This window comes from Protopterus annectens, chromosome 6.part0 (assembly GCF_019279795.1).
Source record: "Protopterus annectens isolate FY-2018-M chromosome 6.part0, PAN1.0, whole genome shotgun sequence".
NCBI classification, from domain to species: Eukaryota; Metazoa; Chordata; order Ceratodontiformes; family Protopteridae; genus Protopterus; species Protopterus annectens.
In genome coordinates this window covers 16,976,831-16,993,891 of record NC_056737.1, presented here as the reverse complement: position 1 = coordinate 16,993,891, position 17,061 = coordinate 16,976,831, and the positions used below count along the sequence as shown (strand labels likewise).

At 39.4% G+C, this 17,061-nt stretch overlaps 1 protein-coding gene across 1 annotated transcript in view; it reads left to right on the top strand.

The window, feature by feature from the left end:
• The window catches only part of LOC122804042 (opsin-5-like), a 138,583-nt gene extending 126,074 nt beyond the window's left edge, over positions 1-12,509 (top strand). The window contains exon 5 of the mRNA XM_044073718.1: positions 11,313-12,509. Within this exon, the coding sequence (XP_043929653.1) occupies positions 11,313-11,780 (468 nt within the window). The 3' untranslated portion in view covers positions 11,781-12,509. The remainder of the gene's footprint in view (positions 1-11,312) is intronic.
• Positions 12,510-17,061: the final 4,552 nt, after the last annotated feature.

Here is a 17,061-nt window from a genome sequence, read left to right as displayed (position 1 = left end):
ACAGCACAATGGCACTAAATATACAGAACCAACTGATATTGCCAACATCCTAGCAGATAGGTTCAGTGCTAACTTTACCCCCCCTCACCCCCTAGAGGGTCCATCTCTATACTGAAAGAATGCAAAGTTCCTATAATCATGGCTGCACAGGTAAAAAACACACTCTCCAAAGCCAAGAACACAGCATCCATGGGACCTGACAATATCCCAGGCTGCGTTCTACACGAACTACAGAATGAACTGGCACCCTACCTAAGTACCATGTTCAATCATAGCCTCACCTCAGGCTTTGTACCCACTGAATGGTGCACCACGACGGTTATCCCACTCCACAAAGGGGGAACCACGACGGACCCCGGGAACTACCGCCCCATTAGCCTGATGAGCCTGGTCTGCAAGGCCATGGAATGTATCATCGTGGAACTCATAAACAAAGACATTGGTAATCTCCAAACTCTGGACCATACCCAGTTCGGATTTGTAAAAGGCAGATCATGTCTCCTAAACCTGACTGACTTCTTTGAAGCAGTCACCAAAGCCATAGATGAGGGTAAAATGGTTCACACAGCTTATCTAGATCTCGCCAAGGCTTTCGACACCATCCCCCACTCTGGAATTATAGATAAGCTCACTAAACTAGGTATAAATCCCTATGTCACAAGATGGGTTGCCATCTGGCTCATGGACAGAACCCACACTGTGAAAGTAGCGGATTCCAAATCCGACTTCAGCCCAGTGACAAGTGGAGTAACACAGGGTTCAGTCCTGGGTCCTCTCCTGTTTGGTATCTACTTCTCTGAAGTGCAGGCTAACACAGAAGGTCTTTGGCTAACAAAGTTTTCAGATGACTGCAAACTAGAAACCATAATCGAAACACCTAACGATGTGGACAAACTACAAAAGGGCCTCACTGAGGCAGATACCTGGTGTCAAAGCCATGGCCTGAAGCTCAATGCCAAAACGTGTATTGTCATCCCCTTTGGTAAAAACTCTGTACCCATGAACTACCACATAGCTGGTAGTCTACTTAATGCCGAAAATGTGATGAGACCTTGGGACACAGGTGGACAGTAGTCTCTCCTTTGATAATCACATTGCCACAGTGGTCAGGAAATCCTTCTACGTGGCTCATCTCATCACAAAAGGATTCTCATCCAGAAAAAAAGAGGTCATTGTTCCCCTCTACTCATCACTCATTAGACCCATTATAGAGTACAATGCCCCTTTTGGTATGTACCTCACAAGACATCTACAACAACTGGAAAGACCACAGAAATACCTCACAAAGAGGATTACTGGCCTCAAACAGATGCTCTACGCAGACCGTCTCAAAAAACTACAGCTTTACTCCATCGCATATCGCCTACTCAGGGGCGATCTCTGCCTAACATACAAAGCTATGTCAAACCCAGATCTGTTGGACATGCTCCACTTAAATAAATCCCAATCCCTCAGAGCTACATGCTCTAGGGACCTAAACCTTGTCACCACAATAAACAGAACATGCTGGAGGGATAGATTACTGTCCCAGAGACTTCTCATACTCTGGAACAGACTACCTGTCTATGTCAAACAGAGCTCCTCATTAGCACTCTTCAAGAAAAATCTTGATGATTGGATGGGAAATGGGAAATTCACCCCAGGGATCACTTCTGTGGCTCTGCTCGACAGGGGCACAGGAAAATAATTTTCTTGGGTGGCGAAAGCCAGGGTACATTTTTTGGCTAGGCTTAAATAGGCCCTAGGGCCAATAGCCTAGTACCTACCTATGAACCTATGAATCTATGCCTGTCTGACTGCTTACACATATGTTTTCAGTTATGTGTCAGTAGCTGTTATTTCTTTACAATAAAATGTCCATTAATTGTTTGCAGCTTCCATATTCATCCGTTCTCCACAGGACCTCTAATAAACACCTGCAGTACCTGTTGACTAAAATGAAACCCCTGCTGAGTGTTAGTTCAGCCTGTAAGGCAACCAGCCAGCATGCCTAAATCTTGGTGTGCTGTGGGTTCCAGTCCTCATAGGGAAACATATATCTGTAGCTGTTATCTTGGTTTAATTCACCCAGAGCATTTCTTTGGAAAAAAGATATTCCAAAACTTGATATTAATGTTTCTGTTGTGCATGTTTTTTGAATAACTGCATAAGTCACTGAATTTCTAAGAATATGCCCATAAAATGTAATGCTCTGATAACATTAGCATTCTTACAACAGGGTTTGTAGAGCAGTACCTGTTTGTCTGGGAATGTGCTGGCTGTTAGATCAACTTGCCTTTCAGTTCAACATTAGTATTGCATCTGCCTCCAACACCTTGAGTGTTTTTGTAGAAATACAGTTATAGTCTAGGTTTACTAACAATTGGGCAGATAGAGACTTAATTGCAGCAATTCATATTCTGCACACCCTGCAGGTCAGCATTGGCATTTCATCTGTCTCCAACTTCTTGGGTGTTTTTATAGAAACACAGTTATAGCCTAGGTTCACTGACACTTGTGCAGATAGACATTTGTGTGTACCAGTTCATTATCAGCAAACATATTCACAATGTTTTGATTTTTCAGGCAACACTGATTGCTAATACTTCTTGGTAGATAATGTATACAGTTATAAACATACAATACTGTTAGTAACAGATGAATTCTCATATGTCACCAGCTGTGGTAATTGATCATATAACATTGTTTTTGCTGTTGTAGCCATTATATTGATGTGTGTTCAGCAAATTATCATGCTGTTGGTCTCACATGTTTGTCATATTGCTTGCCTATTGTCCACAATATCATCATATCACTTTCTCCTCATTTTTAACAATATAACTTTGTGGCTGTTCATGTAAATCATTGAATACAGACAGTACGATATCTTGATTTGAGCATTCATACATTCTTACAAAGCTAATGACCTGGGTGGGTGTGTCTAACGTATAGAAGTAAAAAAAAAAAAAAAAAAAAAAAAAAAAAAATATATATATATATATACTGACATCCTGTCTACAAATAAGACTTATAGGGCCATGCATTTATGAGGTAACTCTGTCCATAATGGATGTGTGTCAGTCTTGTATAAATTCTAATCATAATCATATTGTGTTGTGCTATGATATTCACAGGACTGTTCTGCACAACAAACATTTGCTTTTCTTTTATTTTCTGTAGTGTTTTGCAACTAATATTGACAGAACATGGGACCTATGGACATTTTCCAATCAGAAGATGACAATGAGCGCATGCCAGGCCATTGCCAGAGTCTTCCTAGGATGACAGTGATGATGTTGATGATGATGACAATGATGCACCTGGATCTTCCCCTGCATGAGCCATCATGCCTGCACCCAGGAGGAGACAATGACATGACCGTGATTGAGACAATTACCGGGAGGAGATCTGGACGGTCATAACTGATGTGTACCGAACACAGATGAGGTACATGATGAGGTAATTTTTTGAGGATATGGAATGGGCTATGCAGGATTTATTCAGGGAGATAGCTCATGAGGTCATTCAGGAGCCTAAGCCCCATCAGCCTGGTCTTTCCAATCTGTAAGTATTTCTTGTGTACTCCACTTGTTTTATGCTGCCAACATGGTGATTGCCATTTCATTGATTGGACTGCATATGTACTCTTGTGCATGCATACCATGTATCTGCCATGCTTATGTGTTATTGTTGTGTGACATTTACTTCTGTTTCAGTGTGTATATGACACACATTAACACATTACACCTTCCACACACATTCAACTGTTCAGCTATTGTGGCAACTAAGCTACAGCTAGTGCTGCAAGAGATAGCCTAGAATATGTTGTCCCACTGGCATGATGTTGTGCTGTGTGTCATGGGTTGACAGTACTGATTTCATGTGGGATCATATACAGGTATATCCTGTCTATGTGCAGTCCTCATTTTCTGACTGTATCAAACAGCATTGTAACATTAATCTATACACAGTGTTACAGATAACACATTCTTTAATAGTATATTACACCATGTTTGTTGTATGCTTCCATGTGTTTTCAAAACTCATTTGGAAGCCCAAAACAAATGTTGGTAACATATCAGTTGTAATTCTTGATATACGTTTTTCAGCTTCAGCACAATAAGCAACAGTTTTTGAGACAGATGATCTGCAATAAGATTACCAGCAAATGTAAGAGAATGAAGAAAACACAAGGTGAATACTCATTAACGTAGAATAAAACATATGCCTTGCAGTGACTAGCAGCTCTAGAGTGCTTGAATGGGGTGGAGTTATGATGGAGGAGAGCGAACAAGAAAAGAATGAAGAAGACATAACTAATTTTCATGATAAAAACAAAGAAATCAGTCCTAGCTTTGTGGATATGAAAACAAAGCAAGAAACAGAGTGCTGCTCACATGCAGAGCTGGCAACCTGCCTTCATATTGCTCTTGTGCTATACACAGACAAAAAAATAACCAGTCTGCTCATAAACCTGTGATACAAAACACAAACAATAACCAGTCTGCTCATAAACCTGTGACACAAAACGCAAACAAAATCCAGTCTGCTCATAAACCTGTGACTTAAAACACAGACAAAATAATAACCAGTCTGCTCATAAACCTGTGACACAAAACGCAGACAAAACAATTGTGACATCCAAATAATATCCCACTGAACTGCCACTAAATAATGTGATGTCTCCTACTATACTGCCACCAAATAATGTGACGTCTCCTACTATCCTGGGTCAGTAACTAAGGAGCTTCAGTCCTCACTACTGACTCCAATATGAGACTGTCACTTAAACATGAGTAATTTTTCACAATTTTCCCCTAAGAGCACAACAGGAACATGCTCTATAACCTGGGAATGGACTGTATACTTCTGTCTACCCCAAATATAACTCCTTATTACACACTTCAGAGAAATGTGTCTCAGTTTAAGATCTGTTATATACTCACACTTTACATCCAAACACTTCTGGGTAAGCCTGACACAGATTTCCAGCTGTGTCTTTTCCCCAAAATAATATGGCAATGCTGCTACCAAAAAGAGTGTCTTCATATCCTTTAAATGGGTATCCAGTTATGAAAATTAAATATTAAAACAAATAGTAGCAAATGACCTAAGCAGCCAGGCTTTCAGAGTGGCCTGGGAAGTATTCAAAGCAAATATAAGCAGTCTCAAATTACTAAAGAAAACACTGATTGACCAACTACAATGTCAGTTAATAAAAATATTTAATAATGAGTAAAATGATTAAAAATATAAAACAGTAATTTCCAATAAACAAACAGAACTAAATCACCAAGAAAATGAAATCAATAATGTAAGATAGAAATCCAGCATTCAGGAAAACTATAACTGATCTAACTGATTAGTTATAATTTCCTAACTGACTAAAGAACACTGTCCCTTATCTAAACTAAATTATTACAATAGATCCAAGACAGGCTTACAGTTCTTGATGAGTCCTTTTGGGTATTTACTGCACAGTACATCTGCAACTTGCAAGTGACAATTGTAACTGATGACTAACAACTGACTTCTGTAACTGAATTCAGCAGGCTCTTTTATAGACTAGCTTAACTGTCACAACTGTTCCAGTTCTAATTTTCATTTCATATTTTGAAAATCAACCAACAGCTGTTCAGTTAAGTTCCTTCCTGTTTTTTAGCTTCAGACAGTAACACATAGCAACTGTCAACATTCCAATTACATCATCTGTAGATCAGCTGAATCTGAGACAGTTTGCCTTTAGAATCTTTCTTTACAAACATGCACAGTTAGAAATGTGAAATGACACTGTTCAAGTCTTTAAAACATTCTGTACAAATAGATCATAAATCAACATGTAAGAACCAATTTACAATGTCATAGCTAGTCATCCTGGCATATAATTAACAGGTCAAACTGAAATTATGTACAAAAACTTAAGCCAGATATGCTAGCAGAGATGACAGTGTCTAATTTCTTCATAACAATAACCCATCTACTCATAAACCTGTGAAACAAATCCTCTTGTTTACCCACATCAGTAACATCATCTAACTAGTAACTACCAGTGACATTGTTTGGATACTCTCTGCTGCATTCGTGGATTGTACATTAAATGTGAATCAAAAATTACATCTTGCAGTGTCAGTGCAAGTAGAACACAAGAAGTAATGACTTACCATTTTGTATTTCAGTACATTGCTTGTTCCTTGATACCAAGTACTATCTCAGTTCATTTTTTAAGTTTATGCCCATCACTTTTTTTGTTCTTTTTCAGTATTTTAGAGGTTGCTACTTCTGCATATGTGAGTGTCATCTTCAGCAGGCTACCAATGATCTTTCTTTTGATTTGCTGCAACAAGTGTGTTGAACCTTGAAAGCATAACATTTCTAGTAGTAATCTGTACATTTATCATCCTGATGTCTTTAAACTTTGTTAAGTGCCACAGGAAACCAACATGAGAGGAAGTGTAGAAATACAACAAGGATTTTTTTTTATTAGTACCTCCATCTTGCTTCTTACTTTGACTATTTCGTCATTTCAGATCCTGTAGGTTGTGGTCCAGGCCAAAGCAGTGCCCTATTGATGGCTAACTCCTTTTGCTCAGTCATTGGTATTCAAGGAATATGTTTTGTAATGGGTTGTAATTATATAGTTATAATGTGCTACATCACCAACACCAAATTAACACCATGTTTCTATTCCAGTATACTGAACTGAATTCAACTAAATATTTATTGATCAAAGAAACTTAAAAGAAGATTGTATGTAACCTTAAGTGTATCTTCCATTATTTACAAAAATGAGCTTGGTTGAAAATTTGTAATGTTATCTTATGTTAAAACAGTAAAGTAGATAATTTAATGACGTGAGGAGGATCAAAATACAAAGGAGCACAGGAGCAGGAAGATATACTGAATGGGTTGTTTGTATTACAAAGGAGAGGAAGGTTCCAGTAAGGGAGAGAAAAATGTGAGTAGAATGAGATAGACTGACACAGTAATAGAAGAAAAGTAGAGAAAGTACTGCTGACAATAATGGAAGATAAGGCACAGGCCCCATATAGGTTATGTCATAGGACATTAACATGTCTGATGGCAGTGCTGCCTGACCCTTTCATAGATCTATTCCAAATATATTTGCAAAAAAGGAGGGAAGCAAAGGATCTGAGGAGTATTAGAAGGGTGTGTGTATGTGTGTGTGTGTGTGTGTGTGTGTGTGTGTGTGTGTGTGTGTGTGTGTGTGTGTGTGTGTGTGTGTGTGCATATGTGTGTGTACGTGTGTGTGTATATGTGTGTGCGTGTGTGTGTGTGTGTGTGTGTGTGTGTGTGTGTATTTTAGGGGGGGACAGCAGTGATAATGGGGGAGTACTGACTGATTAGCATGCTGTAGTAGGGAAGGTGATGGAGAGGATTTCTGAAGAAAGGGTGACCAAAATTTAGTAGGATGATAACCTTGAAAACAACAGACAGCATGGATTCCCTGTAAAAAAAAACTCCTGCTCAACTAATGGAATGTAACTTTATGATCCAGTAATGGAGAGGTAGTCAAGGGTAATTCACTGCCTTCACCTTATGTGGATTTCAGTAAGATGCTTGTCACTTTCTCACATAGCATATTATTAGGGAAGTTATAAATGGTAGGGCGGGCAATAAAAAGGTTAGAAGAGTATAGATGTGAGTCATCTGAATAAAAAGAGGTCACTAATGATGTGTTGCGCATGCTGGTTTGGGACTCCATTTCTTTAATGTATTTGATACAGATACAACTTTAAAGGTGCAAAACATAATTACTCCATTTGTGGATGAGACTGTAGAAGTAAAGGGGATAGGGGAGCCAGCCTGAAAAGGGATTTGACAGGTAGCAGTTGGGATTAAATAGTGAGAAATGTAGCAATAAATCAGAAATGATGTACAAATTGGGAGGAGTTAAAGTTGAAGCAACAGGCTAGGAGAAGTAATAAGGTGGTCATTACAAACATGGGCGACTATTGCTCCACACCAATAGTCAACTCCTCCCTGGTTAGATCTGACCACAGACTAATCACCTTGGAAATCTACATCTCCCCCACAAAGGTAACCACCATGAAAAACTTCTCCAAAGCTAACTTTGGGCTCCTAAAAACAGAGGTGGCTAACTTCACAACACCAATGCAAATGGAGAATAGTTGCATGACCGCCAAATCATACACCAATGCACTGTACGAACACGTACACAAATGCATGGATCTCGCCATACCCAATAGAACCAAGATGCTGTCCTCCAAAAAAAAGGAATCCAATCTGGTGGTCCCCTGCCATAAGCAAATTCTACAACAAAAGGCGGAAACTGATGCAGAATAAGGTGAAGCCCCAAGACTGGAAAAACTCCCTTATCAGTCTCAACAAAAAGTTGAAATCCCTCATCAAATCCTCTAAAGCTAGCTATGAAAACAGAATTGCAGCAGATAGTAAAGACAACCACAAGGCCTTCTATAGTTATGTAAAGAATCTCCATGGTAATACCCAGATTTGCTCTGAGCTACTGCACAATGGTACCTCCTATACTGAGCCAACAGATATTGCCAATATACTGTCCGACAGATTCAGTGCCAACATTACCCCTCTCCTCCCCCCAAGAGACCAGTCACAATACCAGTAGATTACCAGGCACCCAGTATTACTGCGGCACAGGTTAAAACAGCACTGTCCAAGGCCAAGAATACAGCTTTTATGGGACCTTACAATATCCCTGGCTGTGTTCTACATGAACTACAGAGTGAACTGGCACCTCACCTGTGTGCTCTGTTTAATCACAGCCTCACCTCAGGCTTTGTCCCTATCGAATGGCACACTGCTACATTCATCCCTCTCCACAAAGGAGGAGTGACTACAGACCCTGGGAACTATCACCCCATTAACCTGAAGAGTCTGATATGCAAACTATGGAAAGCATCGTCATGGACCTAATAAACAAGGATATAGGGAATCCCCAAACTCTGAATCACACACAGTTTGGTTTTGTGAAGGGTAGATCATGCCTGCTTAACCTGGTTAACTTCTTTGAGTCAGTCATCAGAGCTCTGGAAGAAGGCAAGTGGTTCATACAGCCTACCTTGGTCTGACCAAGGCCTTTGATACCATTCCCCACTCAGGAGTCATAGAAAAACTCACTAAGCTAGGCATCAACCCCTATATCAGTAGGTGGCTTGTAAACTGGCTGACAGATAGAACCCACAGTGTGAAAGTAGCTGACTCCAAGTCAGACTGCTGACCTGCCATGAGTGGAGTCCCACAGGGTTCAGTCCTGGGTCTTCTCCTGTTTGGTATCTACTTCTCTGAAGTCCAGGCCAACACAAAGGGACTCTGGCTGACAAAGTTCACAGAAAATTGCAAGTTGGGAGCCATTATTAACTCCCCAAGTGATGTTGCCATCCTACAGAAAGGCTTCACTGAGACCAGCAACTGGTGTCAGAACCATGGCCTTAGGTTCAATGCCAAAAAATGTGTCATCATCCCCTTTGGAAAAAACCTGGTTCCCACGAATTACCAAATCAATGGTAGTCCACTGAACACAGAAGGAGTTATAAGAGATCTGGGAACACAGATTGACAACAACCTCCCATTTGACCACCACATTGCCACTGTGGTCAGAAAGTCCTTCTATGTGGCACATCTCATTACTAAGGGTTTTGCATCCAGGAAGAAAGAGGTCATTGTCTCCCCCTACTCTTCCCTCATTAGGCCAATCATAGAGTACACTGCCCCATTTGGCATGTACCTCACTAGACACCCTGCAACAACTGGAGAGGCCTCAAAAGTACCTCACAAGAGGATCATAGGCCTTAAACACTTGTCCTATATGGACAGACTCAGAAAACTCCAGCTATTCTCTGTCTCATATCGCCTACTTAGAGGTGATATCTGCTTGGCTTATAAAGCCATGTCTGACCCAGCTCTGTTAGAAATGCTACATCTAAAGAAATCCCAATCCCTCCGCACCACACACTCCAGAGACCTCAACCTCATTACCACAGTCAACAGAACAAGCTGGAGGGACAGGCTCATAACCCAGAGATTGCCCATGCTCTGGAATAGACTTCCCATACATGTCAAACAGAGCACCTCACTGGCCCTCTTCAAGAGAAATTTTGATGAGTGGATGGGAAATAGAAAATTCACCCCGGGGATCACTCTAGTGGCTCTATTCGGCAGAGGCACTGGGAACTAAGGTTGGGTGGCACAATGCCAGGGTAATCCTATGGGCTAGGCTTGTAAAGGCACCAGGGCCATTAGCCTAGTACACACCTATGAACCTATGATCCTATGAGTAATACTGTGATAATGAATTGCCAAGAATGGTGCAATAAGGCATAACCCAGGCCTTATAGAATGCTGGGAGGTATAACGATAGGACTGGGGTCTTTTGGTGAGGCAGAGGCAGGGTCCCAGTGTATAACTCTGACAGTCATACAGGGAATGGGATGAAACAGGGTTTCAAACAGCACAGAAAGAAGTCACTAGGGCAATCAGTGGGTTATAGGAATGACATATATGGAATGGTTTATCAGCTAGGAGATTTTATTTACTGAAACTCAGAAGTTCTCAAGTTAATTAGGAGACATGTGAAAGAAATAGCAGACAAAGACAGAGAAAGGCGAATGCCCACAGTTAAAGGGAAAGGATAAAAAGGAAGAAAGGAGTACGAATGCTTGAAAACAGAACAAACGGAATGTGAGATGGACCTGATGGTAACATTTCTTTTTCAAAATGTTGATGAACTGTGGTTTGTGTGCAATAGAAACAGCATTTTTGTGCACTTATGTGTTCTTAAGATACATATCTTTGGCATTACTGACTAAAAAAAAAAATGATGGCAAAACCATGGGGTAGAATGGGGAGAACATCGTGTGGTGGTGTGCATCAGTTGTACTCTGGGAATCAGAAAGCCCATATTGATGAAACCATTTGTAGCAAGGAGGAATGAACTCTCCTGAGCAGGCTTGATGTCTGATAAATCTAGAGTCATTCAAGACGGCCTGAGGTGGTTGGAAAATGGGGTAAAAAGGAGTTTGGGGAAACTTTGATGTACTAGTTACAACAACCTGACGTCCAGACAGAACAGCAGCCTTCTGATGAACTAGTGTTATTGTATGCATGAATGTGCATATAATATTACTTTTCATTCTTCAGTTAAGGCTAATTTTTAACATGCACAGTGTTCTATGCTGATAAAAAGATAACAACTTGTAAGAAAGCAGACATCTAAGTACTGTTAAGGACATAATTCATATTTAAATTTACTGTAGTTTATATTAGAGTCTTATTACCAGCCTCAGTTTGTACATTAAACTATTTTTCTTTTTTCCTAGATTTCAGTAGTGGTGTGCACTGCATTTCTGGTAGCGTGGTCACCTTATGCTGTGATATCCATGTGGTCTGCATGTGGCTTCCATGTCCCAGGACTCACCAGAGTTTTAGCCAGCATGTTCGCTAAATCTGCCAGTTTTTATAACCCACTCATTTATATAGGCATGAATTCCATGTTCCAAATGGAGTTTAAACAGCTTCTTCAATGTTGTTACAAGAACAACGGCCCAACCAAACAAGCACTGAATATATGTGAGAAACATGGGGAATTCTCTATAGAGAAATCAGAGAAATATTTAGTATCTAGAGCACCAAGCCCAGAAAATCCGGATTCAGGAGTGGACCCAGGACCTCATGATGATGGCTCTGCTGATATGAACAATATGGTGTATACTGTTCCATTTGACTCTGGCTCAAATTTTGACCCAAATAGAGCTTACAGACAAAAAAGTGAATCTGAATACTTGTAACAGAATATATGCAAATCTAAATTTCAGAAGATGGCTTTAAAAACTCTGAATGTTTTTATGATACTTTTAGTATAGTTTGGATATCATTTGTTAGTGACTACTGATGTGTTATTTTTTTTGCTAGCCTTTTACATGTGTGTCTATGTATAAAGGCAGTTTATCCGCGATGAGAATTCTGGCCAAATAAGAATGATACAGTTATTCCACGACAAGTAGCTGCAGGAAACTGAAGTATAAACAATGCTCAACACTTATAGAATATGAAATCCCTTTAATAAAACCAGCATAAAACAAAGGAGTTTAGCGCTTTCATTCCCGTAGGAACTTCTTCAGAACTCCATATTACATAAAACACAAGCATTACATACATTTACAAATATATCAATTAACCAATAATCACCTGCTAAGAATTAAAATATTTTAATTTCAAAATTGAACTAATGGAGATGGCCTAATTGAGACCAGGGTGTTGAGTAGCATTTAATTTAAGCTGCCATTTTAACTCATCATCTTCCAAGTGCTCATCCACTACCCATCCCTGAACATCTTTCACAACCTTATTGATTTTATTTGGTTTGTGGTGATTTTACTACCTAGAATGTTACAGTGTTTTTTATTGTTTAGATAAGTTGCAGAGACTGCACTATTTCAATTATTTGGTTATATTAAATTCATTAGCATGTAGTTTTATTTAGGTGGTATTTGATGTCAAGCATAGTTTATTGATGCCAGCAGAAAGAGTCTCATTAGGAACAAAGTGTAATGAGGAAATAAACGTACACTATTGCTTTCCGTTCATCTCTCTGAGTTACAACTAAATGATGTTTCAATTGGATATGTGTGTGTGTGTGTGTGTGTGTGTGTGTGTGTGTGTGTGTATATATATATATATATATATATATATATATATATATATATATATATATATATATATATATATATATATTTATTTTACATTTGTTGACGGGATAGTCCGACTGGATACATATCTATTTTCAGCAGAGGCCTGGGGAGAAAAGCTCCAAGGTAGAACATACAGTAAAAATCACAAAACGATCACAAGTTACATACAGTTTACAGGCTCCAATTGAGCAAGCAGGTAATATAATCATACATTTTTAAAACAGTGTTGACACATTGACTAGGCAATGTAACATGATTGCAGACTATAGAGGAGGATCTAGTTGGTTTTGAACAAGAACATAGCCAGTGAGTTTTAAAGTATAGCTTGAGGCTTTTTTGAACTGCGTAAGAGAGGGTTCAAGAGTAAGGAAGAGAGTTCCAAGTTTTGCCAACAGAGTTAGCAAACAGAGAGTTCCCAGCAGAGTTACTGATTTTGGATGTTTGAACCAGTAGTTTATTAGAAGAGTGAAGTGACCTCAGGTTGCTATAAGGGTTGATATTTTTAAGTGCAGGCTTATTATCAGGGTGGATGAGGACTTTATATATATAATTATATATATATATATATATATATATATATATATATATATATATATAGATAGATATAAATATATAGATATAGATAGATAGTTTTAGGCTTACTTCTGGTAGGTATGCAGCCATTTACATGGCTGTGCAGGGTCTCTGTGAACAATTTTGGATAGGTTGCTGTGAACTCAGGGTAGGAAGGGCATTGAATTTTGACAAACTATTGCTTAATAGGAGGTAGCTTGCTTTGGAATAATTCCTAACTGTTACAGGATTTGTTTGTGCTACTGAGTTGATTTTTTTTACTTTGCAAAAATAGCTTTGTGGTCCGATCTCACTAGTGAGAACGTAAAATTGGCGGGGTGTAGCGCTCGCCCATATTAATGAGCACTAATAGGTCCAGTATGTTAGTACCTCTATTGGATGCATGCACTACCTGATCAAGAGTGTTTGAGTTAATAAAGTCAAGGAATCTTTGTGCCTGCAAGTTTGAGGCAGTATAGGTTTCCCATTCTATGGAAGGATAGTTAAAGTTCCCAATGAATAGTGTATTTGGTTGGATGGTGAGTGTCTGAATAGGTGTAAGTATGAGCTATGGGTTTCTTGGGACATAGAAGGAGACCTATAGCTTGCTAGGATATGATATTGGACTTTGCCTATGGTGATTTGCACCTGGATAAACTCTAAAGCACAGTCCTGTTTAACCACCCAGAGGTATACTTGTTAATATACAGAAAGACTCCTCCACCTTTTGTCTCTATCTGTGCACTGATGGTCTAAATGTGTGGAAGGCGCTTAAGCCATGCACTGACAGAGTATTTTCTTTGGCTTTAAGCCATGTCTTAGTAACAGCACAAATGTCTTTATTCTCCAGAGTGATGAAAGCTTGATGGGGGTGGTGTTTCTTGTTTAAGCTCCTTGTATTGAGGAATAGCACTTTAAGGATTCTTTGGCTTTTGTTTGTTATGTTGGAAGGTTTGTCATTTCATATTGCCTAAAAAAGGCTTTATGGGGGAAGATAAAGTTTAGCCAATATTCAGAAGCCTGGGGTGGCAGGTATGTCCTCCCATGCTCACAAATGTGGTACCCTCCTAGAATGACACCAAAGACTAAGCAAATTATTGAAGTCAATCATCTTTTGTTCATATTGTGGCATCATCTTTGGTGAAGGTAGAATGCTACTCAATGCAAGGCACATACCAGCCTGAGACTCATACTCTTAGAGAGAGCTGAATAATGTTTCTCTTTGTCTAGTCCAGGGGTGTATATCTCAGGTCATTTACACCCACATGGACTATGATAGAATCATGCTGGTACCTATGGTGTAATGATTTGAGTGTGTAGACAATGTGGTAGATCCTGACTCCAGATAAGCAACTAACCATTATCTTTACTTGTTCAGTCTGGTGAGTGAAGCATTTGTGTGCCATACAGTGGAGTCTCCTGTGACTAGAGTCCTTGGTAGTGTGTTTGTTTACCTTGTGGGCCTTGCCTTTGGAGCTCTAGTGGTTGTAGGTGTATATGTGATGTCTAGTGTTGCTTTTTGTGAATGCTTTTGAGTTTTCTGATGATAGGGACTGCAGTTTATGAGTTTAGTAGATCTTTAAGGTTTGAGAAGATTGCCTTTGAGTACCTCAGCATAAGTTGGTCTGTGTGTGTGGTGGACACTATGTGTGGCAGATGTACTGTATATGTGTGTGTGTGTGTGTGTGTGTGTGTGTGTGTGTGTGTGTGTGTGTGTGTGTCTGTGTGTGTGTGTGTGTGTGTGTGTGTGTGTGTGTGTGTGTGTGTGTGTGTGTGTGTGTGTGTGTTTTCCTGACAACCTTACTTGTGTGGAAGATTTCTGCCTCCAGTGAATTGTAAATGTACATTTCTCACATACTATGTCTGTTTCTTTAAGGATTATATAATTGTCAGTGAACATAAGACAATTAATACATTGCCTCAAGGTGCCCATATCTACCAAGCTGGGCATGGAGTCATTTGGAAATTGCATATCCATGTTGTCTGGACCTGTATTTGGGTGAACTACTGTGGGGTGTGAACTGGGGGTCACAGAGGTTTCCTAAGGGTGATCCCTGGGGTTTAGCACTAAAGTATGTTAGATTTTGCAGGTTTTAATGGGAGTACTGCTCATTGCACAGACTGCTGTTAGCTTGCCAGTTCACAATAGCATTGTTCTACCCAGCCAGGCACTGCAGTTCTAAGGGTAGTTTTATAAGTAAACTTTGTTATCTAGACAATTGTGTCCCTACAGGCATTGCTAACTACAGCTGCACGGTGAACAGCTCCCCCGACATGGGCCAAATTTATACCTGTAATAAAAAAGCAGAAAACTCACTACAGATCCCTCTGGCCAATAAATCATTACACTTTTGAAAACTTTAGTGTATTCCCCAAATCAGCTAGACCAGGCAAACACCTCCTGCCACAAGATGACTAATGCAGTCCTCTTAATGTAAAAACACAGAAAAAAGAATCTCACAAGTGCAGTTCAGCCACAAACAACTTAAACAACTGGCTAGAAATCCCTTACAGAGGTGGTTTCAAGGCAAATGGACTAACAGCATCAACAGTCAGTGACAGAACATGGGCACACCTTCTGTTCTTTGTTAAGGAATTGGGCAAGAGAAGAATATGATGGATACAATTGGAAAAGGAAACATGGCTAACACCTATATACAATTATAATAATTAAAGAGCAATGGATAAAATAGTATTCACTGAAAAACAACAGCTTCAATCAGATTTGGAGAACTCCTTCACAATTCCAATTAGCACTGCTTTTGGAAATTATTTTTTTAAAAGGACAATATATAGCATTATATTACACAGGCTATTTTCTTTTTATTGACTATGGGAAAAAGCCGAACAAAAGCTGTCATGATCCTCATTGTCTAAATAAAATTCTTGTTTGTCAGCTGCTCTTTCTGCAACAGCACACAGTGCATTTTCATGTCTTGCCATCACAGCTGAAGAGAAAGGCAGAGCAAACCATGAAACAAACTGTTTTTGAGGACTAGACATGACAAAGTTTAGCATTTGTCAAACTTGCTGGAGCACCCCAGATTAAAAAAAAAAAATCAGTTCGGGAACTGTATTTTTGGTGTTTGGTAAAGTTTTGCCTAACAGTGGCATAACAGGCTTTTTGTAAGGAGATGGAGGTTAAACTCTCTTGTTACTCTAGTAACAGTGTCACTCAAAACCCAGCGTAAAAATCAGGAAGTGTAAAATAGTGTCATTCCTTTGTTGTGCTGTTCACATGACTTTTCCAGGACTAACAGTAATCACTTTTCTCTCCACAGGGTAGCATTAATACCAATTAGCAAATAAAAATACATAATTAAACATCCCAGTAGATGTATTGTTAAGTAAACTCTTCCAGAAAAAGGACTTACAGATGAATGAAAGGGTTGCAATATTGTTTTGGTGTTAATATGCATCTGTGGAAATCATTGTTTTTTTTGTATCAATAATTAAGGTTTCAAATTTCATTCTCACAAGAGATCAGTACTGGAACTACATCAGTGCAGCAGATATTGGTGGTATACCAGTGTGGAAATGCGTACTACATAAGTACAGCAGATACTGGTCGTATACCAGTGTGGAAATGTGTACTATGTAAGTACAGGAGATATTGGTGGTATACCAGTGTGGAAATTCATACCACATCAGTACAGCATATATTGGTGGTATACCAGTGTGGAAATTCATACCACATCACTACAGCAGATTTTTTAGGCTAGCAGAAGCTCCAATGTGGAAATGCATACTACATCAGTACTGCAGATATTGGTGGTATACCAGTGTAGAAATGCATACTACATCAGTACTGCAGAATTTGGTGATA